This window comes from Nelusetta ayraudi, unplaced genomic scaffold, assembly GCF_046127955.1.
Source record: "Nelusetta ayraudi isolate G7.1 ecotype Tasmania unplaced genomic scaffold, CSIRO-AGI_Nayr_v1 ptg000096l, whole genome shotgun sequence".
Lineage (NCBI taxonomy): Eukaryota > Metazoa > Chordata > Actinopteri > Tetraodontiformes > Monacanthidae > Nelusetta > Nelusetta ayraudi.
This window is the reverse complement of record NW_027466146.1, coordinates 682,017-699,177: the sequence shown is the minus strand read 5'-3', so window position 1 is coordinate 699,177 and position 17,161 is coordinate 682,017. Positions and strand designations below refer to the sequence as shown.

Below are 17,161 nucleotides of genomic sequence, written 5' to 3'. Positions count from 1 at the left end.
AGATCTCAGTATTTATCTCAGTCTAAGTGTGCAGTGATCTGATAGACTGGCAGGTACAGTAGTGACAGACGCATTACAAATAGGTCGTAAATGCCAGTGTGTGTGTGAGTTTCATGGGAAAAACCAATGACCCTCTTGACTTGTTCCGTCTGATGATCTGGCTGCTGTCTTGACGTGACGGGGGCGTGAGCGGTGCGTGTCAGAAAGCAGGAAAACATGCGGCCACTCACAGGCCTGGGGGATAAATATGGTTTTACGCACACTCCAAGCGCGCACACCCATGCATGCACGCACAAACACACACAAACACAGGGACAGCAGCCTTGTGCTAATTAATGGGCCTTAAAGGGCCTGACAGCAGTCGAGGACTGTAGATTTTCACTGGCCTCCAAACGACACCAGGAATCACAGTTTCGGCAGCCAAAGTCGAAATATTGCTCAATTATCCCTTCACAGCGACGACGGAGACCTCGTCCCGAAAACCGGTTACTGTCGCTGGAGGGGACCAGTGACAGGAGGGACCCGACTCTAACCGGCGTTAAGCAATCGTGCACGAGTCAAACCGAGAGAAAGCGAGATGAGAGCAGAGCCGGTGGAGGCGTCAGAGTGATGCAGCTCCGCCCTCGACGGTGCGTCTCCATCAGTGCACGCCTTGTTTCACAGCTACGAGCCCACGTGTGTTTCTACAGTGACTGAACACAGTGGGTGACACCAAGGACAAGATGCAGAACAAAGCTACAGTCAAAGCTCCCACATTTTCCAGAAATGTAGTTAGCCAGTGTTTTACAGTAACTATTTTTTTTTTTTTATCCAGTGGCAGTGTTGAGATGATTCTCTGTTGGTTGTCCAACTGGCTACAGGACAGGCTTCCTTCCTCTGATTGGCTGCAGTCCAGCAAATTGTGTGGAGATGCCACAGGTTGGTGAGATGAAATTATAAGTTGAATTAACTGTGCCAGGCCATGAATTCAGGGCTGGGAATCTCAGGAGTTCTATTTTATATATAATTAATATTTGCTGGTCACTCCACTGGATTCTGGGATGAGATATAAAGATTTTTTAAAGACTTTTTTTTTGAGACCTTTATAACATGGATGCTTCGAACCTTTCTCGAACAAGGCGATGCTGTTGTGCTTCCGAACGGGACGCCCGGCTGTGGCGGGAGGAGGCTGAAGGCGGGAGGATACACGGACGGACGTTGGCCGGAGGTGAGAATGCATGCTGTCTTGGCTACTTCTACAAAGGTCTCTATGTACAGAATCTTTACACGTTTCGGCTGTGAGGCTCCTCCCAGCCAGGAGGTTTGAAAAGGAACAACACAATGCATGTGTGTGTGTGTGTGTGTGTGTGTGTGTGTACATGAGCCTTGATGTGAAGCTGCCTGGTTTAAAATGAGGTGGGACAACAAAGCCGTTCGGTGAAGACGATAACAAGATAATATCGACAAGAAATAAAGAAATTCCCTTTTTGATAAGTGTGTCGCTTCCTCTGACTGTGAGAACGGAGCGCTGCGTCTTTACAGTTTTACAGTACGAGGTCAAAACTTTCCCGAGCAGAAACTTCCCCAGCCAGAACAAACCCTCCAACTGTTTCCCACACTCGGATCGTTAATAAAAGGAATCCCAGCCAGGGGATTTTTTCAGCGCATGGATCTCTTCGCTTAACGGCCTTATTACCAAGAGACGGAGGAGAAAAAGAGGAAGAGGAAGAAGAAGAAGAGAGAGTGAGAGACAACTTTAGCTGTGAGCCACAGTTTGACAGCCAATCTGTCCCGGCCCCTTAAAATATCCAAGTTATATGAAAATACCAACTCCCTATAATCTGACATGAAACGCAGGCGAGGGAAGGGGGTGTGAGAAGTTTGGGGTTGGGGGTTGGATGGGGGGGCCGAGAGAGGTCGGTTAGAAACGACACACTACATGTGGAGAGAGAGAGGGAAGCCGACGTGGGAAGGCAGCGGCGCTCGGCCGCAGTGAGATGATGCTCGTGCTGCGAGTGAGGGAGAAGCAGAGTCAGTGTCACCATGCTAGCAGCTATTGTACAGTGTGCAGAAGTTGCTGGACGGGTGGATGGGGGAGGGGAGGGGTGGGGGGCCGCGGGCAGCGCTGGGCAGGGTGGGGGGGTCAGGTGGGAGTGGCCTAACCCTGCTCCCCCCCGGCATCGTGGCGAGCCGCCGAGGCGTCGCCGTTGCAGCGCGACGTTGGCTCCGCCTCCTGCGGCGCCGGGTCGGGCTGCTGCTGCGGCTCTGCGGCCGGTGCTGCGGCCTCGGGCACCGTTTGACCCGTCGCTGTGGTGGTGGCGGCGGCGGCAGCGGCGGACTCGGAGACAGCCCCCTCGGGGGCGGGCGCAGCGGCAGCGGCAGCATCAGCGGCGGCGGCGGCAGCAGGGGCTGCAGGGGCTGCGGGCGCCGTGCCGTCCGCTGGAGCGGCGGTGGCGGCAGCGGCGGGACTGGCTGCCCTGGACTCGCTCTGCTCCGGTGCTCTGAGGCGCTTCATGATAGTGGTGACCCGAACGGCTTTCTGCAGCGAGAGCGAGAGGAAGGGAAAACTCACAAAGTTTACTTTAAATTGAAAAAAAAAAATCCATTAAACAGCGCGATGTTCCTGCCGCGGCGCCGTGAACTGGCTGACGCCGGGTCGACCGGGACCCACCTTCCATTTCGCTCTGGCAAAGTTCTTCTCTATTTGCGCGCACACGTTCTCCTTGATGTTCTTATCTGAAGCGGCGCCACCGGAGATCCTGCGGCACAGAATGGAAACGGAAGAAGGTCAACCGAGGTCTTTGGAGGCCACAGTCATTACTCACTGCTTTCATGCAAAGCAGGTTTCTGCAGACAATTAATCGTCAGTGATGGTTTTTCAAAAAGCAACAAAAAAACAACACAATATCTTGAGGATTGAGAGCAAAGGCGACTACATCTCTCTAGTGACTGTTTTCCATTTCCTTTCAAATGGTGTTTGGCTGCAGTGGGCAAAAAATGTGGTTTTCAGATTACATTTCATAGTTATGAGAGTATTATAGGCCCCATTTTATGCAAAAAAGATGTTCATAGTTGATGATAGGCTAACAAATTCCTTTTTTAGCTCCGAAGACCGGCTGCCTACCACTCATGGTTTATGGCCTCCTGGGCCGTCAGTCTCTGGTCCTGGTCCACCTCCATCAGACGAGCGACCAGAGTTTTTGCTGTCAACATAATCACATAACAGCATCAACATGGCTTGTGTAGGTCAGAAGGAAAAGGAGAAAATTGGATCTTGACATGTTTTTGTATCTAATTGCATTGTTTCCTCTTTTTTTTTTTTTAATCCTACTCACATGATGGTACATTTTAAACATAGCAAAGAAAAAACAAACAATGGATTTAATGAGTTACAAAAGTAATCAACAGCTGTGACACTTGAACGTACCTGAATCAGAGATGTCGTCCCAGTAGGGAGAGTCAAACTCATAATCGCCTGCCAGGATCTTGCGGAACAGGTTCTTGTCGTGGTTTTCATAGTCGTCGTCGTCGGTTTCATCATAGAAAGGAGGGTTTCCTGACAGCCTGGGGGGGGGGGGAGCGACAGAAGTGTCATGACGTAAAACCTCGGAGTCGACAATCGTCCTCTTAGCGTTCAGCCACTCACAGTATGTACATGATGACGCCTGTGGCCCAGCAGTCCACCGGCCGCCCGTATCGTTGTCTGCCGACCACCTCCGGAGCTGCACAACGAGCACACAAAGTTCACTCTAAACATCCACCAGTGTCTCGGTTTCACAATACACATCACGCTGCAGCGATGGGCTCACCCAGGTACTCTGGCGTCCCACAGGGGTCCTTTATAAGCCCGTTCTCCAACTTGGCCAGGTGGAAGTCGCTGATGACTATCTTGGAGTGCTTAAGGCGGTTGTAGTAAACCAAGTTCTCCAGCTGAAACACAGCAGAGAGGACAGTTCATGCTTCCAAAGTTAAGTTGAAGTTCAATGTCAAAGAGATGATGAGAGGAAGGAAAACGTTTGCGTTCAGAACTGAAAGAGCCTTTCGGAGGCGAAACATCTTCAAGATACCAACACCAGTCCAGTTGAGTCAACTTAGCCCTTCCACACTAAGATGACCTGGACAACCGAGAACCCTCACATACAACATATCAAGAGCTAAAATGTTTCTCCAGAGTTTGAGGGCCCTGGAGTGGAGGTCCAGTCGTTGGATTTCTGGCTCCAAGCATCCTGCCATTTATTGTCTCCAGCTTATTATTATTTTGGTCGAGAGGAAATCACAACTACCATGTTTTCCTTCTAACTAGTGTTCATTTTATGGAGCAGGAGCTCGGCTGCTGAAATTTTAATGACTGGCTGATAATGATGATGCAGTGGCGGCAGCTTAGGTGATTATCTGCAGACACATTTATGCTGCAAAAATTATTTCGCTTTTTTCTTTTTTTTTTTACTAAACTGGAATATATGTGGGTTATACAAGTTATAAAGGCAACGCCGGTCAGAGTTACCTTGAGGTTTCTGTGGACGATTTGCAGCGAGTGCAGGTAGGCCACTGCCTCCAGCACCTGCCGGACCACGTTGCTGGTGTCTCGCTCCGAGTAGTAGCCTTGGTCCAAGATCCAGTCAAACACCTCTCTGCCTGTGGCGCTGTGGAGGAGAAACCGACATGTTTGCAATGTTTCTTTTGGTTTTTTTGATTGTTTCTCAGCATTTGCAAAGAGAAAGAGAAAAATGTTCTCCACTCCGACATCCAGCCCGAAAAAGAAGCATCGAAAAATCTCCCTTGACATCTTTCACAAGTAATCATATGAATTCCCACGAGGGCAAAGCACAACACAGAGATGAGCAACAGCAAAGACACACAGGAAGCCCTGCACACCCTCATTAGACGTCTGAACTCACAGCTCCAGGAAGAGGAAGTATTCCTTTTTGGTCTCGAAGACGTCGACCAGTTGGAGGATGTTGGGGTGCTTCACCCTGAGTGACAAAGTGGCAGCAAAGACAGACATTAAGATAGATGTCAAGGGCGGCGGCTGACTGAAGGCGGCATCGTGGAGAAACATTATCGAGTTGTAATGCAGAGACGTGAACGTTCATCCGCCTGTTTAAAGACAAACTGATTCAAACACTGCAACAGAAATATCAGCCCCTGACGTCCTGGTCCAGACTGGCCCTCTGTCTAATTGGTCTACGCTGCAAAAAAAAAGAAAATCCTCCTGGCAACTGGTGACTCCCCCTTTAATCGGACACACAACACCAAATAAATGTGTTTTGGGACGTTTGGCCACCTCCGTTTTTCCGTTTTAATATTTCTAAACGCCACTGCTTCTTGGCTCCTCAGGGTCTTTTTTCTTCTCCAGCACTCGTTTGCTTATTGAGAAGCTATTAGTGAATGTATCAACCAATGGGGTTTTGTTGATGAGCTAGCATATATTTTCTTTTCTTTTATGAGTAATTAAAGCCAACTCTATGTGCTGTTGGTCCCATCGGTGTCGGGTCGGTGTGCCAGATGGTCAAAGCTCCCCTTGATTGGTGGGTTCTGGCGCCGCCGTGTGCGGCCAACCATGCAGGAGCATGATGTTGAACAGCTCATCATGTTGCGGACAAAGCGACGGCAGCAGATGGGCTCGTCGTGGTGACTTTCTGCCGATGTTGCGGAGGGCACGGTGTTACGGGAGGTGGAAGTGAGAGTGTGAAGATCTGGGGCCGGTTCGTGTCCTTTTCAGCCGTCTGATGGCGGTGGGTTTTCTTTGTGACGTGCAAAATGTTACAGTTCAAAAGTCCCAATTTGAGCAGCGAGATAGTTGGCGAAGATGTGTCGTTAACACCAAAGGTTTAATTAGCAGACTCATTAGAAGTGACTCGCCACCTCTGACTCCATCATTAAGGAATTTTTATAAAAATGCAAACACTGTCCTTTTCAAGAGCGTTTGGCGACGTGCCGCCAATTATTTCCAACCTTTAACAAAGTCATTGTGATAATTAGCTTTTATTGGAACATTAGGTAGCCACAGATAATAGTGGAGAATGTGGCACGGGTTGACCGAGGGTCTCAGAATAAGTGGCTGTGTGTTATCATTGAGGAAAATTAACTGTTTGAACTTTGTTTTTTATGTTCATCCACAACCCTGGATTGTTGAGTGTGAAATTAGTTTTTGAACCTTTGTACAGCTGCTACTTTTAGTCAGACGGTGCAGATCATAGCACCCTGCTGGAGTCTGTAGTGACATTAGATCGTTGATAGCCCAGAAATGTGATGCAAAAGCATATCAGAAAAAAAAAAAAAAAAATCCTCACATCTTTAAGATGAGGATCTCGTTTTTCGCAGCCTTGCGGACCTTCCTTCCATCCTTCTTCAGGAACTTTTTACACGTGTACATCTTCATCGTGGTTCTGTCCTTGGCTCTAAAAATCTCACAGAACTCCTCCCTGAAAGACAGAATTACACAGGTGTTTTGTCAATAGAGTCCTTGAGCTCCAGATTAAAACTAGAGAGCTGCACGGTTAGATACTCACGATTTGACAATCTGACCCAAGTCATATTTGTCCGTCACGTCCGAAGGATTGTTGTAATCCTTCTTCTCCCCAATTGCTAAACAGCTGAATGGCATGGCCACTCCTGACCTGGGCCAAGAGGAAATGAAAGAGGGTAGAAATAGAGAAAAAAAAATCATAAGTACATAGACAGAGACCTTTTTTTACTCTGCAAAGGAAAGACAACAATGAATGAACGACGGCTGTCTCTCACTTTTTCATAAAGAGTGACCTCAGCCACAGCGGCGCACATGAAGTCATCGAGTGCATTTGCGGAAGTGAGATAGTTTAGTTATGAGTATCTGATAGCATGTCGGAAAGTTGTAGCTTATACTGATGCACATCTCAAAAGTTACTTATTCTTTTGTTATATGTGTATTTCTTAAGGAAACTCATTTGACAGAGAGATGTTTTCTTCCAATTTCACAGGAAATCATGTCATAGTTTAGATGTACAAAAACAATATTTGGATACAAATTCAAAGTCTGATCGTGAGTATCAGTATTATTAAACTGGTATTGACCAATGCAGGTACCAGCATTGGTTTCAATACTATTGATACGCCCACCAATATTGTACAGATATGAAGTAAAAGCACCAGAAGACACTGTCTATGCCTCAGAGACTGCCTTCATGCTTTCATCTGTGGCATCACAATCTACAGCCATTCCAAATTCTAACTCCATATCGCAGCTCCGTCATAATCCCCTCTCCACTCAACCTTCTGACATTTACGGCAGTAATGAAACAGCCTGGTGGATGTTTTTTGTGGCGCTGCAGAAGTTCCGAAGTGATTGGATCTGATCCGGTGAACTAAGCAATCAGCAAGAATCCCGGTGCAGAACAGACAGACAGGCAGACAGACAGACAGAACCGTCAGCCTCCCCCCGCCAGCAGTAATAAAGCAGCAGCTCCAGCGTCAGTGGCTAATCGCATCGCACTTCTGTCAAGTTACAAAACGGCCTCCTGCAATTTCATCCCTCCGAGCGAGAACAATCGTCACTGTTGCTGTTTGTAACGGAGGAGATTTGTTTGTCCTCTTTGTTCTGAACAGACAGGAACAGAGTGAGAAACTGGCGCGGGTGTGAAATCTTCACGTTGCCTGCAGACAATGACTCTGTGTGTGTGTGTGTGTGTGTGTGTGTGTGTGCGTGTGTGCGTGTGTGTGTGTGTGTGTGTGTTCTTGTCAATATGGCATTGTGAGGACCGACCGACAGGGTGAGAACTTGACTTCAAAGTGAGGACACGTCGGCTGTTCACTCCTTCTTCCTCCGAGGTTTATCGTTACATTTAAGGGCAAAGGCTTCAGTATGAAAGGACGATTAATTTGCTTGTTTGTTTGTCATTTTTTTCATGCACACAAATAAAAAGGAAAGAAGGGATGGCGGTGCATCCCCATGTGGCCACTTCACTCCTGATTCAGTCACAGCAGCAGCAGCAGCAGTCTGACCCGAGGAAAAATCCGCTCTTACTGTGAAGACTCAGAACGAGTCGATCTCAAAACTCTTTAATTCCTGGAGACTGAAGGCTTCTTAGCAGGCTTCTTAGCGCTCTTCACTTCACACATCAAATGAGAGTTAATTCTTTTCAAACTCAACTCAAATCTTGCAGTTGAATTAAATCTTTTTATCATTGATGAATCCTTTGCGGATTGTATTTTTTAATGTGTTGTCTTTTAAAGAAGAAGAAAAAAAAAAAAACTCCCCACCTGGGATAATAAAGTTCTCTTGAATCTTCTATTTGTTTAAACTCTGAGGGACCTTAAAACATCTCTTTGATATCTTTCTGCGATGAGAAATGCTCAGTAAGCAGGACGCCAATAATTTTAATATGAAAGCTTCAGTCTCCGAGGTCAAGTGCACTAAAGATTCTTATTAGGTTCCATTTGGCCTCGTGTAAGTGTTCTTCTGCACTAAAATAAGAAAGCAAAAGGGAAAAGAGGGAATTTTTCAGTTCAAAAGATATGTGTTGGTTGTTTTTTTGCGTTTAATAATATCTGTTGAAAGCCAGCAAGTGTCTGAGATTAGAATTTTCTTCTGGTTTTCTTTCTTTGAACTTTGATTGATAGCTATTCTGCAGCCCTAATCATTAGGCTGTTTGGGGGAACACAATGTGAATGAATAGGCTCTCAGATTATCTTGACTGGTGCGTTATTATTAACTGCCGAATTTATCACCACAAACTAATAAGTGACAGAGAGGTCGTGATTACCTGTCAGCCCGCCGTCACACAGCCACACCCTTCACTCTGTCTCACAGCTCAAATTTTAAAATGGGTGTAATTTTTTTTCCCCCTAGGAAAGCAAAAAGTCATTTTCTACCAAATTCATTTGTTTTTTACTTCAAGTCCATGTGGCTCTGACGGTTTGTGGAATTTAGATAAACACTTGACGCTCCTTGCCGTTGCTTTCGCGACGCTGCTCAGCAGCCTGCAGTCTTATTGATGACACATCAAACTGCTGCGAATATTGTGTCAACCTGCACGCCGCTGCAGAAGAGTAATAGCAAAACAAAGTGTTAAAAAAATATACCTATCATTTATGTTATTGCCACGGAAAAATCATCTCCGCCGACAGTCCGACTGCTGCAAATGCACGTGGCTACCGCTAACGGCTACACGGAAGGGAGGGAAATCAGTTTTGCACCGGCTGATCTGAGGCGGCACAGGGAGAGAACGACGCTCTCGCACAAGAACTCTTTCACCCTGTGTGGTGGAAGTGTTTTCACGGTCAAATTATGGTACAAAGGTATAAATGGAAAGCCGTGCAAGGCCACCGGCTTGAGTCTGCACAAACCTGATGGAAGCGACACAGGGAGGGAGGTGTATTAGCAAAGAATAAGAAGAAATTGGTAATATCCAAAGAAACATATTTTATATTCAGCAAATGCAGTTTCTGCACCGTTGAAGGGTAAACTGTATGGAAATATGGAGCGAATGAGCTTTTATGATGCTGTTTAAGTCTCAACATGAATATTTTTAATGAAGAGTTATCCAGATAACTCACACAGCCCTGCCTGTAATCAGGAAAACAAAATCCATGCTTTCAGTGATTTCCGTGAACAACAACATCGGAGGGCTAATTAGTTCAGCCCAAACCTTGAAGAAACCATTTCTTTGCTGCGCCTGCGTCTCCTGTTTCCTCCCCCTCCCCCGAGAGGAGGCGGCTCTAAATGATGAAGAATTTGTGGAGTAATTCAAGTGGAACCGGCAGGATGGTGGCAGGGTCGTAAACCAAGTGCCGCATAATAGGCCCGCTCGGACTGACCGCCATCAGCACCGCCCGCTCTCGCCGGTAAGCACCTCGTCCAGCAGCGCCAGTCGATTGCTCCCGGTGCATTATGCTCCGCCTGCAGCCACTTGGCTGTTACATCACCGCGCTTTTTCTGCCCATGCAGTAAAGATTTTTTTTTCTTCTTTTTTTGCAGAACAAAGGACAGGCTGGCGATAAGGATCGTGCACTTAAAAGAAAGCGAGTCGATCAGAAAATTAGATTTTTCTTTTCACGCCTGTCTCTTTGAATCGATGAGGAACTTTGGAGCCTTTGCACGTGCGCGCGGGGCGAACGTCGGGATCAGGGCTAAAAGCAGCTCATGTGATCGGCGTGCCGTGACAGAGATCATTTCAGGCAAAGTGAACAAATAAACTGATCGATGCGAGTGATCGATTTTGCAACAGTGCAGATTCAAAGACGGACAGACAGACAGAAAGACAGACAGACAGACAGACAGACCAGGCGGCTGTGAACAGAACGTTGATTGAGATTTCACAGCCTTTAAATCAGGCTATGTATTACACATGTAACTGGCAATGAATATATGCTGATGAGTGATTCACTTATTTGTGACATTAAACGAAGGAGCAGCCAAATGTCAGAAGTCAAAAGGATATGTTAGCGAGGCTAATGTGTGCGCTAATGAGGCTAATGTGTGCTAAACAGCACCAGGTTCAGGAGGGAGATTGACGTTTCAAATGGAAAAGGAAACAAAAGAAGACAAAGGAAGAGACTCGTGCAGCGGCCGCATCTCGTCCTGCGACTGTCGTGGGGCAGAGCAGCCATCAGCGGCCTTCCAGTGCATGATGGTCCTGTGAGAGAGCCCTGGCCCCGCCTGCAGCCACGTGGCCATTATATCGCAGCACTTTCCATTGATGCGCTAAAGATTCATCCAACTGAGAAGACTGATGGTGCCGCAGACCTCGTGGGCGAGTCGATGAGCAAATTAAAGGCTTTTTTTATTTGTTTGTTTGTTTTTTCTTTCTTTGGAGTCGATGGGGGACTTTCAAGTGTTTGGCTCGGATTAGAGCTGAGCGTGAGGCGGCCCTCGTGATCAGGTCCCTCGTGCTCAGGTGCCGTGACGGGGATTATTGAGCAGCTGCTGCGAGATATTCTGCCTCTGGTGTTTGCCTGCTACGGTAAGCTGCGTGTACCTGAGTGAGCACCTGTTTGCGGTAATCCCGCCTTCTCAGAGACGGACGAGCATTTATTTCATTTTTTTTTTAAATCTCATTTTCTCTTTGAGTTTCTCTTTGTGTGCAAGGATCACCGGCTCTGCAGTCGCTCAGCAGGGTCCACAGCGCAGCTCAACACCAAACACCAACAATTAATCAACACAATTGTTTTCTTTTTGCCAATTTGCTTATTGGTTCATTTTCGTTATTTTATTTTTATTTTTTTAATTCGACTTAAAACAGAACATAAGTGGGTCATACGTGCCTGACTGAATCACTCTGAAGTAGACATGACATGCTTGGATTCTGTCCTGTGGGGAGATAATCCCCGGCGTGGCGTTTTATTTATTTATTTATTTATTCCTTTTCCCTGTAGAGTAAAGCCTGGAGGTTTGTCACTTGCTATCAGGTTGTGTCTGGAAACTACTGGGACACGGTTGTGAACAGATCAAGTTGATTCAACGCCGTCGGTCCAACCTGAACGACGTTGCTTGTATTATGAGCAGACCAATCAGCATGCTCGCTGGGTAAAATGATCTACGGCGATGGGCGGGGCCTCACTCACTCAGCAAGTCACCAAACACCACACAAGTTGCTGGTGTTTGTTGGCGTTTAAAGAAAAAAGCAGTCCGTCCACTGCAATTAAGCCCTTTATTGTCGTTGGTACAATCTTACTGCGTTATTAACATTAAAATTAAAATTGACCGTCGCAGCAGCCAGATTTGTCGTTGTCGAGCTGCTTCACACCTGAACGAGCCTGCTGTATTAATGTGGGCCCGTTAGAAGTCCATCAGCGCTGGTGGTTGCTGCTCATGCGCCGTCGGGGCCGTTACCTAACGGGCTTTTCACGCTCTCGCTGCTGTGTGTCGTACTTCTGCTCTGCCATATCTAGAAACCTGTGGCGCTGTTTGAAAATCACAGCACTGGACAAATGAGCCGTTTCTGGCCTTGGAGCGCGTTTTGCTCTAAAAGGAAACACCCGAAGCTGCTCAGCGTCTGAAATCTCACAACCAGTACGTACATTTAAAAAAAATATAAAAAAATCTGTTTTGTGCTTATTGGTGCTTAGAGATCATTTCATGTTGCACAGAATCCACTTTGTTAACCTTCTCTGTCAGGAAAAAAATAAAAAAGAGAGAAATGTCCTTCCTGTCCTTGTGTGGCTGGCTTCACTTCTCACAAATAGTGTACACTTCTCCTTTGTGACATTATAGAGGGCAGTGGTACCTCCCCAACACCACCCACTCAGTCAGGTGTAGGCCCCGCCTTCTTCCCACATGTGGAAGGTGCCTCAGTTTTAAACAGAAGGCTGCAAACACAAGGTTAAACACGCCGCTTCCCGGACAGCTGCTTTGTTTATTGGGGTTTTTAAAGCTCAAAAATACAATCCAAAAAAAATCTTCATTTAATATGACAGATATGTGCCACTTTTGTCAATGAGTGAAATTAAAAGGAAGTGAAGGCGAGAGAGCTGCAGGTGATGAGAAGTCAGGGCGGCAGACATTTGAGCCTGTGTATTGCATGCTTTTGTGGTTTAGAATAAAAAAAACATTCAGATGGTCCAACTGTACAAACCTCTCGCTGGAAATCTGATTCAGTTTATAAATGTCTCTCAATGTGTGTTTATTCTATGGAGGCCTCTTTAGTCCCACTAGTCTTTCTGGGGCAAATTTAGCGTTTGGACAAGGTGTCAGAGCGCCTACAGTATCTGAAACAACATCTCGTCCTCCCAGCTCGGCTCTCGGAGCCAAAACTCTCCGAGTCTCCAGGAGCCCTGACGTTCACTTTCTTACATCGTTCGCTGCGATAGCGCTCAGCAGCTCTGCAGTAACGATAAGGTCAGCATGGACGGTGACAGAATGTGCGTGCGTATTTGTGTGTGTGTTTGTATGTGTGTATGCGCTCGCGCCTTAAGGGATACCAGCGCCACAAGGATGCTCGGGTTGATGTCTCATGTTATCACATCCTGTCAAAGAAAAAGTTGCCAGTGCAGGTAAACAGAAGAGGGAACTTTGCTCATTAAAGTGAAGGCAAACACAGGCAGCAAAACGACACGTTGTTGTTGAGAGCATGTGGTTCAGCAAATAGATCGGTAAAATGACGTGTGGGCGGAGTCAATCAGAGGCTGCTCCAAGGGAAGGAGGGTCAAACTGAGCTCACGGGACGCAGTGGTTCAACTTTGAATTTGCCAAAAGAGGGGAAATAAAGAGACAGCACAGTCATGGACGAGATTCAAACTGCAGGATTCAATCAGACAAAGGTGATGAACAAAGATTTTTACGGAAACAGTGCATTGGTTGAGATTTAAAGTCAACTCAAGCACAATGAGAGTTCATTCACTTATACACAGTAACGTAAAGCAGCTTGAGTGCAGACGAGAATCTTTTAAGGTCAAAGGTAAAAAAAAAAAGAAACATTCATCATTTTTTTTGACTGATTGCTGTAAAAGCAGAAACTCAGACAGAAACACTGTCAGTAAATCTGACTTGACTTTTTAACATTGCTGGCAAATTTATTTTCGTCACTTGCACCAATGTGACCCCTCAGACGTAGAGGCCGACTCAGAGTCATTCGCCTAACGCGGAAAAAGTCCTTTCGACTGTGTCTGTATTGTGCGTCTCTTGGAGCAACTGGGGACGGAGATTATCCAACAAGCGTTCTCCCATTTCCATTACGCACGACTCGGGGGAGAAGCGTCTCGGCGATGTTGACAGGAAAGTTAGCCTGCGCTGCCTCGGGAGGATTTCCCTGCGCTAGTTAAAGTAGCGGTAGCAGTAGCATGTTGGACGTTGACCTCGCAGTGGCGAGCTCTGCAGGCTAGAGCGGGAGAATGGGAAAAAGGCAAAGCGGGAAACTAAAAGGAACACAAACAGCATCGGGTTAATCAGCAGCAAAGGAAGAGCAGAATCAGACCGAGCACAGTCGGCAGGCGCAGCTCAGTCCACGGCTCGGCTGCTAACTCGGCACGCCATGTGGGAACTGTCCGAGGTTCTTTGGGTTTAACCCACACATCCATCTGCGGTTGTCTGTGACGCTACCTCGGATACACTTGTGGCAATTTGCTCTATTATTTAGTTGAGGTCAACAACCTATTCTATCATTTACATTACCAGTCCGAAGTTTGGACACACATTCTCATGCAATGGTGTTTCTTTATCTTTACTCCTTTCTCCATTTTAGATACAGACATTAAATTTTTGACTTGTATTGTGTGTGATTACTTATTAATGCTTTGAAGCCTGAAGCCAACACTTCCTGGTCTTTGGGACAAACAGTTACCTCTCACCTTGGTTCTTTATCTGGCTAAATAAAGCCGTTTAGCTGAATGCTCTCTGGAAAACAAGGAGTGAGTGTAAACGTCTCCGCTGCTGTGCGAGGTTTGTTTCTCTGAGGGAAGTGCAGCCAGAGCCGTGATCGTTACGAGCCCCCAGCCCCTCCTCTGATCCCTGTTCAGTGTGCCGCGCTGCTCTTCTTTGCGTCTTGTGTCTTGTGCCTTAATCTTTTAAGACCTGTGAGGATTTCGATGGCTTCGCAGCGAGGGAATCGTTCAGCACTGCAGAATCTCCATTGCTTGCTTCCGCGAGAAGGACCACAATCATTCTGCGTGCCGCGAGGGGGGAAAAAAATAGTCCATCAGCAGCAGCGTGCCTGTGACTCCCACTGCCAGGTGTCACATCTCTCGCTTCCTGCAGCGCCGGCAGCCGAGAAAAATCCCAGCTTGGAGAAGGGGGAAGGTGAGTCTGCAGGCATCAGGAGTGTCTTCTGGAAGGGTGAGTGTTCGATCCATACACCGCTCTTCCTCCCAACACTTCTTCCCAGCGCTTCCTCCCTGCACACTAGTGCATGTTGTGAAAGTCAAGTCTATTCTTCTCTGTGTTTTTCTCTCCAATGACCCGTGCTCATCAACTCATAATGGTTCATAATGGTTTGGACTCGCTCAGGAAAATTGTGTGTTACTTTTTAGTGAACCTGTTCAGTTATTACAACAGACATAAGAAGCACGATCAGCACTTCAACGCCTTCAAAGTTTCTTGCACATGTAAAATATTCTATAAGCGGCTCATTAAAAAAAAAAATGGGAAAAGTGAAGCCTCTGATTTAAAGAGGACTTGTGAAGTATTTTTGTCTCAGTTTCACCTGAGAACCTTTAAGACCTTGAATGGAAATGAGACGCCTTTCTCTCTTTCTTGCATCAATTATTAAAACGATTCAGCCGCTCACTGACCAGCTGACGCTGCAACTTCTGAACGTGAATGATAATCATGGTTCTGACCTGCCGGGGAGGTAAAGGCTCAGTCCGAGGAGTTTAACTACAGAGCATCCAAAGTCAGTCCAGGACAAAGAAGAAGCTCCTCATGTCGATCTTTGCTTTCGGGATCAAACCGACCACACTTCCTGTTTCTGACCGCAGCTGGTCCTCCGTCCCGTCCCGTCCCGTCCCGTCCCATCCCGTGCTCATCCGACCGGATGAAAACAACCCGGATGGGAGTTTATCAACACAGGGGCTGTGCAGGATTTACGAGCTAATATCCCAGCAGTCAAGCAAAACGACTTTTGATTCACGAGTCGAGCTTCTATCTCTGTTCATTACCGGGCGGCGTAAAATAAAATGGGCCATAAATTTAAAAAATGCAGCGTGATTGGTGGCGATCGAGCCCGCAGCTCGTCCCACTGCGGCCGCAACGCCCCCAATATTATTTTTAGTCCCCTTGTATGAGGCCCGGGCTCAAGAGGAGAGGAGTGTGTTTGCCCGCATCAGTGAAAACATGAAGTAATGGGGCTACACACACACACACATACACACACATACACACACAACAGAAGGCATCTTAGCAATGAAAATGCTGACATCCGCAACAGTTTGGACACGCTGAACAAATATCTAACAAACAGAACAAAAAAAAAAAAACAGAACGGATTGCATAACCAAGAAATGAAGTAATCAGTGTGTCAGCAGAACACACACACACACACGCACATGCACACACACGCACACGGCTGACAGCTGAATCCCGCCGTGCTGCTCACTTGTGTGTTCACAAATGGAGAGCGTGCATACACACACACACACACACACACACACATCTGCAGTTGAGTACCAATTTGGCCGCCCGAGGGTGCTCAGAGTGAGCGAGGATGGGGTTCTATACAAACTATACTGTGGCTGCTCAGGTGCGATGATCTCATCATGAGCACCTGAGGAGCCACAGAGACTCAGTGACAACAAGAGGCTGCAGGAACAACAGCAAGCACACAATGGCTCCCGAGGCGTAGAGCACAGCGTGTGTGTGTGTGTGTGTGTGTGTGTGTGCGTCATTTGTGCAGAACGGCAGGGATTCACGGAGGGATTCACTTGTGTCCTCTCTAGTTTGCAGATCTTGCTCTCACTACCTCTAAATTTAGCGGAGGAAATGTCTCGGCTGTCGGACCTCTGTGCCTCTTCGCTCGGCTTCCAAACTGCCCAGTGCAGAGTGACCTTTCAGCAGCTGAATCTACTCAGACCCTGTGCAAAAAAAATCCTTATCTGTAACGTCTCCCTATATTGGCTGGTTTAAATCTGTGGCCTCTATATATTAAAATTATTTTGCATGGTTGACATTTTTCATATTTGTGTGAATCATGTGTCTTTTGACGGCGGATTGATTTTACTACTAGTCTCACAGGAGCACGACCACCATGGTAATGTGATATTTCCTGGGTTAAGGTCACAGCAGATGCTGCCGCGGTGAAATGCAGCTCATCTTCACCTTAGTCAGAGAGCAGGAATCACGTTAAGACGTGCGAACGAAGCTAAACCTCGACATGCAAATGTCTTTAATGCGGTGACTGCCCCCATTCCTTCTCTTTTGTCGCTGTTTCAGCCTCAGGTTCTCAGCTGCTTCACTAGTAATGAGTAATAACGAGCAAGTCTGCTGCATCAACTCACCACTTCCTCACATTGTCCTCTTGTTGAGCATCTGAAGCCATACTGGCTGTTTGCCAGCTTTCACAGCAGGAAAGCGTCCAAACACACAGAGTGTTTAAATTGTAACACTGAATTTCACTAATTCCACAAAGATTTCTGCTTTTCAAAGTCCGTTTCGAGTAAATGGTCTGCGTTTCCACGTGGAGCGTCTGACAGACAGTAGTAAGAGCTGCAGATTCCTCTGAGCTTTAAATCCCAGCCACTGGTTTGGATGACTCATCGTCAGCCTCCTTCACATACA

At 46.9% G+C, this 17,161-nt stretch overlaps 1 protein-coding gene across 1 annotated transcript in view; it reads right to left on the bottom strand.

Moving 5' to 3' along the window:
• Nucleotides 1–1,169: 1,169 nt before the first annotated feature.
• camkvb (CaM kinase-like vesicle-associated b) overlaps nucleotides 1,170–17,161 on the bottom strand; it is a 29,139-nt gene continuing 13,147 nt past the window's right edge. The window contains exons 2-11 of the mRNA XM_076047912.1: nucleotides 6,492–6,599; nucleotides 6,273–6,404; nucleotides 4,878–4,952; nucleotides 4,484–4,622; nucleotides 3,789–3,909; nucleotides 3,626–3,701; nucleotides 3,407–3,543; nucleotides 3,104–3,182; nucleotides 2,651–2,738; nucleotides 1,170–2,518 (exon numbers count right to left, since the gene is read on the bottom strand). Of these exons, the coding sequence (XP_075904027.1) occupies nucleotides 2,138–2,518; nucleotides 2,651–2,738; nucleotides 3,104–3,182; nucleotides 3,407–3,543; nucleotides 3,626–3,701; nucleotides 3,789–3,909; nucleotides 4,484–4,622; nucleotides 4,878–4,952; nucleotides 6,273–6,404; nucleotides 6,492–6,586 (1,323 nt within the window). The 5' untranslated portion in view covers nucleotides 6,587–6,599 and the 3' untranslated portion in view covers nucleotides 1,170–2,137. The remainder of the gene's footprint in view (nucleotides 2,519–2,650; nucleotides 2,739–3,103; nucleotides 3,183–3,406; nucleotides 3,544–3,625; nucleotides 3,702–3,788; nucleotides 3,910–4,483; nucleotides 4,623–4,877; nucleotides 4,953–6,272; nucleotides 6,405–6,491; nucleotides 6,600–17,161) is intronic.